Consider the following 13,480-nt stretch of genomic DNA (forward strand, 5'->3'; position numbering starts at 1 on the left):
TCCATCCATCCATCCATCCATCCATCCATCCATCCATCCATCCATTTTCTTCCACTTATCCGGGGTCGGGTCGCGGGGGTAGCAGCCTAAGTAGGGAGGCCCAGACTTCCCTCTCCCCAGCCACTTGGTCCAGCTCCTCTGGGGGAATCCTAAAACGTTCCCAGGCCAGCTAAGAAACATAGTCCCTCCAGCGTGTCCTGGGTCTTCCTCTGGGCCTCCTCCTGCTGGGACGTGTCTGGAACACCTCACCAGGGAGGCGTCCAGGAGGCATCCTAACCAGATGTCCGAGCCACCTCAACTGGCTCCTCTCGATGTGGAGAAACAGAGGCTCTACTCGGAGTCCCTCCTGGATGATCGAGCTTCTCACCCAGTCCAGACACCCTGCGGAGAAAACTCATTTCGGCCGCTTGTATCTGTGATCTTGTTCTTTCAGTCACAAGCCAAATAAATAAACTGAATTGAATTTCAATTGAATTAAATCTAAGGTACAAAACTTTGGAGATCTAGATTAGCTTCTGGTTCTTACCCTCCTGCTCCACAGACAGGTTAACATCAAGAATCAGTAATTGTTATTGTCGTTATGCGTTAGCGCAACATTTACACATGCAGAACGATGAAGTCATTAATTTACAGAACATCCTACAAGAGTTTGGCTAAGACATTAAAACCGTTCAGAGTTTGGATAAGATGAAGATTTAAAATGCAAAAATTCAAAACCTTTTCATAAAGAAATCATGTATCAGAATGGGATATCTGTGCCTCAGCCTCATGATGCAAAGTGCAGCAGGATTGTTTGTCCTCATCTCCAAATCACTTATTGTAAATAGGAATGGGATTTTTTGTACTTTTAGATCTCAAACATCTGCATGTGAGAGTGCAGTAGAAATGGCAAGAGCTTTGCAAGACAGGTACTCATCAATGTGTACTTGTACACACACCTCTTAGCTGTTACCGTTTCATACAACACAAAAGTTACTATTTATTACTAGAAGGGTGGGAAACTGTTTCCTGTTCACACTCACTGGTTTACCATAAACACTAGTTATTATCAGTTTCCTGCAAACCAGACAAGCTGCTATAGAAGATGGATGTGATGTGTTTTAATTTTCATTCATATATTTTGTTTATCTTTGCTGACAGTTGAATTAAGAATGTGAATGTGTATCTAGCTTACAGAACAACTTTACAACTCGAACCCCACGCTCTGTTCTTTGAAGGAGAAAGTTCCTCGACTGAGAAACAAAGTGTCGTCAGCTTCAGAAGTCCAGTTGTTTTTGTCTTGAACCTTTTCTGGGTTTGAATTAAGAACTCTCTTTTTTACTAACCTGGTGAAGTCGTCATGTTATTTAGTTCAGTGCTTGATTTGAATAGAACTTCCAATTATTTTTATTTATTTATTTATTTTTAATACATCTAAAGCTACAGCCCTGAATGCTCAGGTTTCACTACACCGATATATATTTTTTAATTAGTCCAAATCTTATTTTTATTTCTAAAGTGAACTCCAATAGATTCAGTCATCAACAGTGGAGCAGCTGTTAAGTACAAAGCAGACTAAAATGGGTATGAAACTTCAAGCAGACATGTTCTTTTTGTACCCATAAGGCAATGGTACATGGTGACCATGGTCCTCAAATGGTATGATTTGGTGGAAGAACAAATCGACCCAAAATCTGCAGGATGACTGTTTCTATGTCTTCATAGAGGTATACAATCATTTCATCCTGATGGTACATTAGGTACACTGGTACATTTTCATCTTTGAATCACTTCTTGGTCTGCTGCCTTCATACATCTCCACCTACATGTCTCTGTGTGAGTGCAGCTACAGCGTGCGCTCTCAGGACATTATTACCTGCAGTGTTCCCTCAGTGAGGACTGAACTAGACAAAAGGGCCTTCTCCTACTCTGCTCCTGTTTCCTGGAATATCTTACAAAAACATCTGAAGCTCTCGACCTTGACCTCTCTAAGTGGCTTCAAAAATATCTTCTAAGTTCCTGGAAAAAAACCAACGCAGACATGCTCCTGTTTTTAGTATTTTACATCGCTTTGTAATCTAGCTGCTTTTATTACCATTTTCTTTCATTTATTCTTCGCAGTTTACATACTTTCTTTATGATTGTCCACTGTTGTCATCACTCTTTGTTTAAAACAGGTCTGTCTTGTAATTGGGTCCCCGAGGCTCAATGGGACTAACCTGTATAAATAAAGGTTGAACTGAATAATGAACTCCACACACAAAAGTTCAAGCAACTGTAACGTGACTTTTACAGAGACGATTCAACATTTTGCACAGTGAACAAAAGTAAATGTGACATGTTCTATAGGTTGTCTGCTGGGTAGAGTTGCAGTCGAGCCCAAAAAATCCGATCCGACCCGGCCCCAGCCCATAGCCATCATTTCTGAACCCCACTCAACCTGACGAATTAACAGTAATCACAGGTCGGAACCCAACCCCCCCAACATTTTTTAATTAAGCTTTGACTGCTTATATAGTTATTAATGATAGGCGGACATGCACTGCTAATGGGGTAGAAGATCAGAGCTGACGGGGTGTTAGTCTTCTCATGGTCGTCAAAGTGCATTAAATCCCTGCTTCTGCTGCAATCTGCATTATTCAGACACGGACCCTGCTCTGACATGTCTGCAAGATATTTTGGGATCTCACCTGTTTGAGTCGTTGGCCACGCACGTCCGTCCATTTTCGGTCAGCGCGCGGTCAAATGGCCGCACGGCTGAGAAGCTGGTGAAGGTATGGCAATCCATGTTGCCATATAATTGTATCGTCAGCCGCGAGCGTCCGCTGACACAATCAAAAGCCCGACACTGGCCCGGCCCGCACATGAAGCACATTATTATGACACGGCACGGCTGTAATCCGGGTCGGGCTCTGGGTTCGGGTTAGAAATGACAGCTCTAGTGCTGAGTATGGGACTTGTCTGAAATGCTTTAGTTTTTAAAGTGTGACATTCTGCTGTGTCTCCCCCCAGATGAAATGAGTGTTGAGTTCTCACTCTTAGAGGGTCATAGAGCAGTACAGAGTCAGTCACAGTCACATGTTGTGAATGACTTTAAACGTGGCTCCAAATCATATTTTGCACTAATTTGACTTTAAACCAGCACATCGTTTATCTAAAAGCCAAAGTGCTCGCACATAGTCATGCAGCACGCCTTAATGTTTCATCTAATCAAAACATCCTTTTCATTTCACTTCTGCCGTATAAAAAATGTCCTTGGAGCTTGATCAACTTTCAGTATTTAAAAAAAAAGTGTTTGCCGATGTAATAAACCATTGTACGTGTGATGTCCAAGCAGCTTTTAACATGCTTTTCCAAATGTTTGCCGTTCTGCATGATCCCAAAAGTTTGGATGGGAGTGCTCATCCTTTTCCCTCATAAAGGCAGCTTTGATGATCTAAATAACTTCGCCCTGATCTAAATGCCACTATACCTAATAACTACTTCAGGATTAATTAACAGCCTGAGCTTTGTGTGAATTTTAAATGACAGCTGAGTCGTGATTCAAATAAGCCTCATCTTATTTTTTATTGCATTGCAACTTTAGAAACTAAATGGCATTATGATTCAGAGGTCATTTGGTTCAATAACTTTTTTTGTTTCTTCTTAAAACCATTTCAATTAAATTTTCTACAAATTAAATGACAAAGGAGGCTAAATGAACCAAGGTTAATGTTTTCCAGCACCCGTGGCAGTCTGTGATGCTGATGCTTATTTGTCATTATCATGCAGTATTTTAAGAAGAGTTTTCTTTAGAGCATTTCTTTCTAATTAAACTGAACATTTTTCCTTTTTTAATTTTATTTTAATTTCAAATTGGATTTTTTTGACTGCACTTCTGCCGTTCTTTGCTGTTACTCATGATACGATGGGAGAGAGTGAGCAAAATGACGTGACAAAAGCCAAGAATTTGAAGATGTGAAGATGTTTCAATTGTTTTTATAGCAAGTAAGTTCAGATGCATGAACATATTTAATTTATACTCCATTTTATCATCACTTATTTGCTGCACAATGGTTTACATGTGTCAGAATGTATTTTCCACTGTAATATATATATATATATATATTTATATATGTTGGTTATTGCTCTGATTGATAGGTTTCTTTCTTGTTATTTACCACAGTATTTATCTGGTAGCTGGACACCATACTACATAAAACCACCACTAGTCTGTAAGTCCATTGCCATTTATGGATCTATTGTGTGACAACAAAAGTTAAATAATTGTTTAAAATAATGTTGATTCAGACGGTGTGGCACAATACCAGCAGTTTTGATATTTTTAATGAACAGCGAGTGTGGTCACTGTGCATCTTTTGATCATAACCCATTTATTATCAAAATGGAAGTCATTTAACATTGTAAAAACATTATTTTGGTGTTTTAACAAAAGTGTCACAAAACAACTTATTTCTTCCTGTAATAATTGAAGTTTCTATGCAATGTCTGAATTTTATATATATATATATATATATATATATATATATAAATATAATTTTAGCAATTACTGTGAGAATTTTTTTTTATTATAAAATGTGATGGTAAAAGAACAAAAAGCAATATTAAATTTAGGTTATGAACCTGGCATGGCTCAATTTAGCCAACTAACGAGCTCAAACTGCAGATTATCGTCGTCTCAGTTTGAACGTAAAATAACACGTTAGAATATTCACTCACCTGAAACAGAAACCTGCTACTTTGCTACAGGCTTCAGTCTGTGCTCACTGCTCCATCTAATGTGCATGTCCGCGCTGGATGAGAAAACACTGTGTTTGATTTAAATGTAATCATGTTCCGATTTGTTATTGCTGATTTGCCATTGTTCCTACGTCCACAATCAAAAAGCCAATTCACCATCTCTGAATTAGTTTGCCGTCTGTCACAGATTTGCGTACTAAGGTTTGGCTCTGGCACCAGGAGGCCCTTTACAGACAAGGCTGTGGGAAACTGGTGAATCACATCATCTGGCAGTTTAGACTTGTTACAAATTATAAGCCTCTTCCGCCCTCATGTGGCCATAAAGTGTAGCACAGCGCAGCTCAGCCAAAAGCACAAAACACAAGAATCATTAGTTTCAAACTAAACATTTACTCAGAGGACTAATGTTTTTAAAGTTTAAACATAATTATGACTGACTAGGTTGTTTTAAAACAATACATGTGAAACTCTTGGAGGTAAGTAGTTGGATGAATGTGTCATGAAGATAAAAAACATTCAATGTTCAGTCAGGTCGTCTGGACGGTTCTTTTTTTGTGCTGGTGTTTTGAACCACTTTCACATGGCTGTCTCAGAGGAGTTGATGAGGGAGAGGGCGTGCACCAGACCATATCTTAGCACCAGTAAACTTTTTTTTTCCCCCACTATGGAGTATGCAGTTGGTGGAGAATCAGTTTTATTAGGTGGTTCCTCAGAATTTGAAGAAGTCCATTGGATGATGGATGAAATGTCTCAGCACAAAAAAAGAAACCGTCCACATGACCTGACTGAACATTGTTGGATTTTGTACCTGGATTATTGAGCATGGACTTGGGTGTTTTGAAAAAAATCATATTGTTAAAGGTTTTAATAAATTAGGACATTGTGCAGTGATGGTCTCAAATTCTTTTGAGTACCAGAGTAATTTAAACTCATCTGAGTTAGTGTACTGCCATTTCATAACAGGAATCACTTTAAGGTGTCATACAGGAAAAATACAAACAGAATAGGCCGAGGCTGTCAGTCCATAGCAGGACCAGCACGTTAACATGAAACTACAAAGCACACACTCACTCCTAATGGCAATCTGCAATTAACCTAACGGGAGAAAACTGTACCCGGAGAGGCTCCAGCTGGACTCTCTTGTAACGATTAGTATAAACACTACTATCATTCTGTTGTCAGACATTGTAAAAGTTGCAGCACTGTACAAGTCCTTGGGGGATTTTCATTTCACTGTTTTGCTTCTAGACTTTCTTTAGTGATCTTTACAAATAGGTGTACAGAATGTGTGTAGCATGGAGAAAAAAAACTTGTTCCAGTTTATTTATCTGTAACATGAAACATTCTGTTACATTTCAGCTGAAAGGAAATCGATTAAAATGTCTAAATAAAGGCTGAATGAAAAACTGTCTTCTTGCAGCAAGAACACAAATCAAACAAATATTACTTATTAGGGTACTCGTACTGTACAGCTGAAAAGTACTTCAAGAAAACCTGTTTAATATATAAATATTTACTTGGACTCAATACAGTTAAGAACTTTGACTCTGATTTTAGGAATATAGACTACATGCTGTGATTTAAATTTAAAACAGTTTCACACAAACTTACTTCAACCGTCTGTTTGCTGTTTTGCTTGTTTTTTCACAAAAAGTCCACCACCGTGGTTCAATCTTAGCTGTCATGCAAAATCCTCTAACAGCTGAGATAAAAGTGCAGCTGAACGTTTTGAGTGTTTTAAAGTAAAAACTTTGTACTTGAGAGATTTGTAAATCCTGAAATATTTAAACAGATTTACATTTTTATGCTATTTGTTATTTAAGTAATTTTTTTAAACTTAAAATTAATTTTCAAAGAAACACGAACAAAATGTACTGAATGGTTCTAAACTTATTTTTGTTTGCTTGTTTGTTTGTTTGTTTGTTTGCGGTGCCAGCAGGTGTCTTGTTGAAAGTTTCATTGTTGCGTTTTGTCCAGTGTTGAGGTATTTTGGACTTCGTGGCCACCGTCGTTCGCGCTTCATATTTTGAAGATGGCGGAGCCGATTCTCCGTTTGTCAGGGACTGTTTTAGCTTCTCTCATGTTCCAACATGTTAACAGTGACTCGGACGTGGTGAGAAACTCTTTCATAACTTCATAAAGTTCAGTTGTGTTATTTATGTAGAGCTGAATGCTGGTCATGCTGAGTATTTTCAGCTGTGAAGGAAAGTTAGCAAACACTACGAACTTGGTGCCCCAACCTTTTCAACTAGTACTGATTAAAGTTCGGTCATTTGTTTTTAAATTTAGAATGAATAACTTTTAATATATAGTTTGGTGGAGGGAATGTATAATTACTATTTTAATACATTTAAATCTGTATGTGCAACTTTTTAAAATGACACGAACAGCTGTCACACCAGACTCCATTTAAATGTCATGTTCAACTAAATGAAATAAAGTTCAGAAAAGAATAAACAGAAATGTGACAATTATTGAGGAATAGTTACAATATTTACACTCTGCCCTTCAATTCGGCAGACATTTGGCATTAAAAATAGTGATCATTTACAACCAGCCACTGAGTGAACACACACCCAGTACATATAAAATAAATGGTCACCATCGCACACAGTTGGACATCATAAAGCAGTGATGCAATCTGTCATTTCTACTCAGATGTGTGGTTTCTGTTCCCCTGTCTGTCAGGAGGGTCTTGTCCTTGGAGAGAGCAGGGTCGATGAGCAGGTCACCATCAGTGACTCGCAGTCTGATCACATCCACATTGAAGAAGTTTACAGTAAGTTTCCTTCACTCTGTGCTTTAATGTCCTCTAAATTTTAAGGTGAATCTGCCTGACAGGATTACATTTTATGCATAAACAGAAAATGTACTATTACTGCTGACACCTTAATGAAACTCTGAATACTCTTAGTTAATCTAAGTTAGGCTAAATGCTCTGGTACATTTAAAAGACAATATTCTGTGAGAGTTTAAGTATTTCAGCTCGATTACTGTGAATATTGTTTGTGTGACAGACATCCAGAAGCACATCGCTTGCCACAGTCTGAGCACGTGAGTCCTGCACAGATGACGATGTACTGTTTCAACCATGAGATTACAGTGTGATCGTGTGTGTATGTATCAGTTTGTACACAAGCTGTGGGGAGGTGAACATGGACGCTCTGCAGAAGATGCTGGCAGACAACAAGCAGGTGAGAGATCAACGTGTATTTGGGTTCTTTAGTGTCGATGTGACAAGTTTATTGTGAAGTGCGTGACTTAGACATTTTCAGAGGGCGATTTTGGAAATGACTTTTTAAAAGTGAAAAAGCGTGTTTGGTTGGAGCAGGATAAAGTGATCGGCTGGTACCGGCAGCGCAGGAACACGGAGCAGCACATGACGTTCAGGGAGAAGCTGGTCCATGAAAAGCTGAAGAGCGCTCTGTCAAACCCACACATGATCTTCATGCTGCTGACATCCAGCAGAGTGACACTGACTGGCTCCACTCACAGGATGGAGTACTCTGCCTTCATCTCCCGCAGCAGGTGACACGCACAGGTCTGCTGTCTGGGGGCGGTCACTTGTTGATTAGGGCAGGGGATTAGTTAACCAGACACCTTGGACTCGTCTCTGTTTCTCAGTTGATTTTCTGTAAAACTAACTGCTAAACGTTTTATGAGGTGAAGGAATAAACATTAGTTGAATTGACTAAAGTAGCACACGATCAAACCCTAACCCATAGATATTTAAGATTAAAGGAGAGCAGTTAAAGATAAAATAGTTTGTGTCTTATCTGATAAAAATAATGACTCTTCAGGTTGATGGTGAGGTTCTGCCTCAAGTGGAAGAGTTCAAGTATCTCGGGGTTTTGTTCACGAGTGAGGGAAGAATGAAGCGTGAGATTTACAGACGGATTGGTGCAGAATCTACAATATTGTGGACACTGCGCCGGTCCGTTGTGGTGAAGAGAGAGCTGAGCTGTAAGCCAAAGCTCTTTGTTTACCGGTCGGTCTACGTTCCTACCCTCACCTATGATCCTTCGGTAGTGACTGAAAGAATGAGCTCATGGATACAGGAGGTTGAAATGAGTTTACTCTGCAGTAGCTGGACTCTCCCTTAGAGGTAAGAAGAGAAGTTCAGTTATCAGGAGAGACTCGGAGTAGAACCGCTGCTCCTCCACATGGAGAGGAGCCAGTTGAGGTGGTTCGGGCATGTCAGACTGGGAGGAGATTCCAGGGAAGGCCCAGAAGATGCTGGAGTATGTCTCTCGGTTGGCCTGGGAACGTCATGGAGTCCTCCCAGAAGACAGGAATAAGTGGAAAAGGATGGATGGATGGGTTGGTTGGTTAGTTCATTCTATTCAATTCAACTCAATTCAATTCAAAAATACTTTATTAATCCCAAAGGGAAATTGTTTGTTGTTGTAACTCGTGATCCTCATTTCATTGAGATGTTATAGATGCTGATGGCTGTAGGCAGGAAGGATCTCTTGTAAAGGTCCATCCCACAGTGGATCCTAAGAAACTGGCTGCAGATGCCGTCTGATACATCCATCCAGACTTGACTGGCCTCTCGGGTCCCCCGGGCTGTAGGATCGCCCGAATGTCAGGCAGAACTCCTTCCAGAGCGATGGTCACTCCTCCCAGCAGTCTGCCGAGCTCCTCGTCACTGCGGACAGCCAACTGTAGGTGCTGAGGGACGGTCCTGTCCTTCCGCTGTCATGAGCCGTGTTTCCTGTTAGTTCCAGGATTTCAGTGGTCAGACACTCGAGCACAGCTGGCAGGTAGATGAGAATGCATCCACAGAACATCCTTTCAACTCATTTGAGATTTGGGCTGTAGTTGAGATATTAGTTGAGCTTTTGAGATGTTAATCAGCTGCTGCTGGTTGTAGAAAATGCCTTGTTGCCAAGGTTACGCATCATAACAAATGTCCAAAACTATAAAAGTTTCAGCAAAAATCCTTCCAGCTGCACAGCATCTGATACCAGAGGAAACAACCATTTAAAAAAATGTGATTTACATCCAGAAAAAGAAGAATTAAAGTTTCTAAAAGCAAAATCTTAGAATGAAAGTAACAGAGCTGCTCCAACATGCAGCCACCTTGAGCGGCGCAATTCTAGAACATGGATGGATTTCAATAAATTGTTGCTAACATCAAAATCAAAGAGAAAAATAAAAAAGTTTACTTTTGATAAATTTACTTGGGGGGGCTTTGGATAAAAAATACTTTCCAAAATTACTTTATATCCATTAAAAATTGCAATCCAGTGGTTGAAGACCAACTGTTGCTAACAAATAATAAATTAGAATTAATAGCACAAATTATGTAGATTTGATGTAGTACCCACTTTTATCAGTAGATGGCGCTAAACCATAGATTTATTCAAAGAACTTTAGAAACTTTACTTATAATCCAGCACCACATTAATGTAAGTGTGTAGGAAGAGTGTTCTTTATCCAGATGCTGATGTTTACTAATAAATGCATGACGTGTGCAATCAGCAGCATATTTTTAGTGTTCAATAAATACAAAGCTCTGATTTTGTTTTATTTGTCGTGTCGTTCCTGTGAAGGTGCCTCGTCAACATTCCAGTTCTGGTCACCAACTTGGGTCTGTTGGAGCAGCAGGCCTACTGGAAGGTGTCAGCTCCGTGCTCTGCAGCAGGATACAACCTCACCATGAAGAAGCACGGGTATCTTCGAGCACACACCCGCAGTGTCACGTTGTGTTCACGTTTCACCTCACCACTCCCTCTGTTTCAGGTCCAAGTTCTTCTCCTCCAACGGGCTGTTGAAGGAGGTGAACGAAGTGAATAAGATGAACGAGTCACTGCAGGGGGAGCTGCAGGTGAGGGTGTGTGTGTGAGGTGCTGTTTGATTGTCCAGTGCTTCTTCACCCACTCTGTGTGTTTTGTGGACAGAAATCGTGCAGAGACGTGGAGGAGAGCGAGTGTGCGGTTGAAGCGCTGCAGGCCGAGGTTTCAGCTCTCAAGAAGAAGCTGCAAGAGAAGCAGCAGGCTGCAGCAGGAAAAGTTACCGGTAAGTTGCAGACCCACCTGGAGACTTGTTTTTATCTTGGTCTCGTTCTAGCGTTGTGTTTGAACAGAACCCACCAGTCCACCCGAGCCGAAGAACAACCTGCTGCTGTTCGAAGCTGTCAAAGCTCTGCTCGGCTCCGCCCCCATGTACCTCACACAGACACTGAACCTGCAGGCGTTCCCTGTGCCTAATGCACACGTTCCCATGGCGACAGAGGTAAACTCCGACACTGTGCAGGAACAGCTAACCTTGCTGCAGGAGAGTCCAACAGCTGGTAGGAAGAGGCAGGGAAAGTCGCTGCTGGGGAGGGAGAAGAAGCATGTGAGGAGCAAGTGGTGATTCCATCAGACGCTCCCAAACTCTTCAGCTCAAAGTTTATGGAATGCCGGTTTGTTCCATGTGGAAAAAATACCTGAGTAAATGAATAGATTTATGCACTCGAGTTGTATTTTCTCTTAAGATGTGTGTATTTAAATCCATCTGAGGAGGTGATTTGTGACATGTTCATATTGAAAAGGGCTTTCCATAGTTTGTTAGCTAAATGCACTGACGGTTGTTTTTTGTTCAGCTGTTTTGATAAAGATGTTTCTTGAAAATGTTCTGTTTGTATCAGAACTGCACTGTTCACGGTTCGTTTCTCGGACGCACAGACTGAAAGGTTCAGGCTGCACGTTTAAGAGTTGTTTCATGCTTCATGTTTTTAAAATGTGGAAAAAGTACAACCTGTTTTATATTCCTCTTCAAATAAAAGGAGACTTATTACTACTGCTTGTCTGATTCAGGATGTTATTCACTTACATGAATCTATGCACTGCTTTTTATAATTAAAACAAAACTAAGGTTTATCCAGATGTTAGTGCTGCAGCTGTCAGAGATAAAATAGTTCTTGTTTAAGTGATTTGTCTCTCAAACTGAACATACAGGATTAAGATTTTTTTTTGTTCTGTTGGGCAGTTTGACCAAGTTGCAGCCTCAGCATCATTTTAAGATCCATGCTTTTATCTCGACTTGTTTTTATTACTGCAGTGCACTTTATGTTGGGCTGAGCCTGTCGATGCTGCTGCACACAACACCAGCACCTGCTACCCATGTCTTAACATCACTAGAGGCTTCCAGTTTGTTTTCAGATTGATTTTAAAGATCCTTTTTGGCCCAAAGTCCAAAAAGTATGCGCAGAAACTTGAGCCACCAGAACTGGATTTGTATTGTGCAAATTGAAACCGAAGAAACTGAATTTCAATAAGTTTCTGCAAATAGTTGAGAGGTGGCTGAGTGTTTTCAGTCTCTGCCCACAAACGGCTGTCTTACACATCAAGCAGGTCTACTTGCTGTTTTTAAATTCTCTTAAAACAGTATTTTCTCTGTTTTTTTTATTTATTTACAGATTAAATATATAACAATCTTTTTTTTTCTTGTTTAAAATTTTAATGTGTTTTGAATTATTTGTTTCACTCAGTTCTTTTATTGCTCTGCAGGACTTTGGCCAACAATGTGTTGCTTTAGTTTTTTTTGTTTGTTTGTTTGTTTTGTTTTGGGCTTTTTTTTTTTTTTTGCAGTGCTTTAAAAGTAGAGACGTATATCATGCAGCTAATATGAATTGCTTCAAACAAAAGGAATCATTGTGAGTTCCTCTGTAATTTATCAGAGGTCAAGATGATCTGCAGACATAACGTGGAACTTGGAAGTTATGGTAAATGGACTGTACTTATATAGCACCTTTCTATCTTATTAAGACACAAAGAGCTTTAAATATGTGACCTCATTTACCCATTCATAAAGCACTCTACAGGTGCTGATCATAAAATTCAAAATGTCATGGAAAAACGTTGATTTATTTCAGTAATTCCATTCAAAAAGTGAAACTTGTATATTTTACTCATTCATTTCACACAAATTGATTTATTTCAAATGTTTATTTCTTTTACTGATGATGATTATAACTGACAACTAATGAAAACCCCAAATTCAGTATCTCAGAAAATTAGAAAATTACTTAAGACCAATAAAAAAAGTTTTTTTAGAAATGTTGGACAACTGAAAAGTATAAACATGAAAAGTATGAGCATGTACAGCATCAATACTTAGTTGTTGCTCCTTTTGCCTGGATTACTGCAGCAATGCAGTGTGGCATGGAGTTGATCAGTGTGTGGCACTTCTCAGGTGTTATGAGCCCAGGTTGCTCTGATAGTGGCCTTCAGCTCTTCTGAATTCTTGGGTCTGATGTATCAGCTTCCTCTTCACAATACCCCATAGATTTTCTATGGATGGGTTAAGATCAGGTGAGGTTGCTGGCCAATTAAGAACAGGGATACCATGGTCCTTAAACCAGGTACTGGTAGCTTTGGCACTGTGGAGGTGCCAAGTCTTGTTAGAAAACAAAATCTGCATCTCCATAAAGTTGGTCAGCAGCAGGAAGCATGAAGTGCTCTAAAACTTCCTGGTAGACAGCTGCGTTGACCTTGGACTTCAGAAAACACAGTGAACCAACACCAGCAGATGACATGGCCCCGAACCATCAATGACTGTGGAAACTTGACACTGGACCTCAAGCAACGTGGATTCTGTGCCTCTCCTCTCTTCCTCCAGACTCTGGGACCTTGATTTCCAAAGAAAATGCAAAATTTACTTTCATCAAAGAACAAAACTTTGGACCACTCAGCAGCAGTCCCAGGTGAAGCGCTTCTGACGCTGCCTCTTGTTCAAGACTGGCTTGACACAAGGAATGTGACAGTTGAAA

General features: G+C 40.0%; 1 protein-coding gene across 1 annotated transcript; it reads left to right on the plus strand.

Moving 5' to 3' along the window:
• The first annotated feature begins 6,735 nt into the window (after nt 1-6,735).
• Nucleotides 6,736-11,097, plus strand: LOC119420567 (BRCA1-A complex subunit Abraxas 1). The gene is made up of 9 exons (XM_037687983.1): nt 6,736-6,832; nt 7,408-7,498; nt 7,737-7,773; nt 7,847-7,913; nt 8,051-8,247; nt 10,278-10,397; nt 10,468-10,552; nt 10,626-10,743; nt 10,811-11,097. Exons 1-9 carry the CDS (start codon nt 6,752-6,754, stop codon nt 11,080-11,082), a joined length of 1,068 nt encoding a protein of 355 aa, XP_037543911.1. The 5' UTR covers nt 6,736-6,751; the 3' UTR covers nt 11,083-11,097.
• Nucleotides 11,098-13,480: the final 2,383 nt, after the last annotated feature.

The sequence above is a fragment of the Nematolebias whitei genome, chromosome 1 (genome assembly GCF_014905685.2).
Source record: "Nematolebias whitei isolate Nwh7 chromosome 1, NemWhi1, whole genome shotgun sequence".
Lineage (NCBI taxonomy): Eukaryota > Metazoa > Chordata > Actinopteri > Cyprinodontiformes > Rivulidae > Nematolebias > Nematolebias whitei.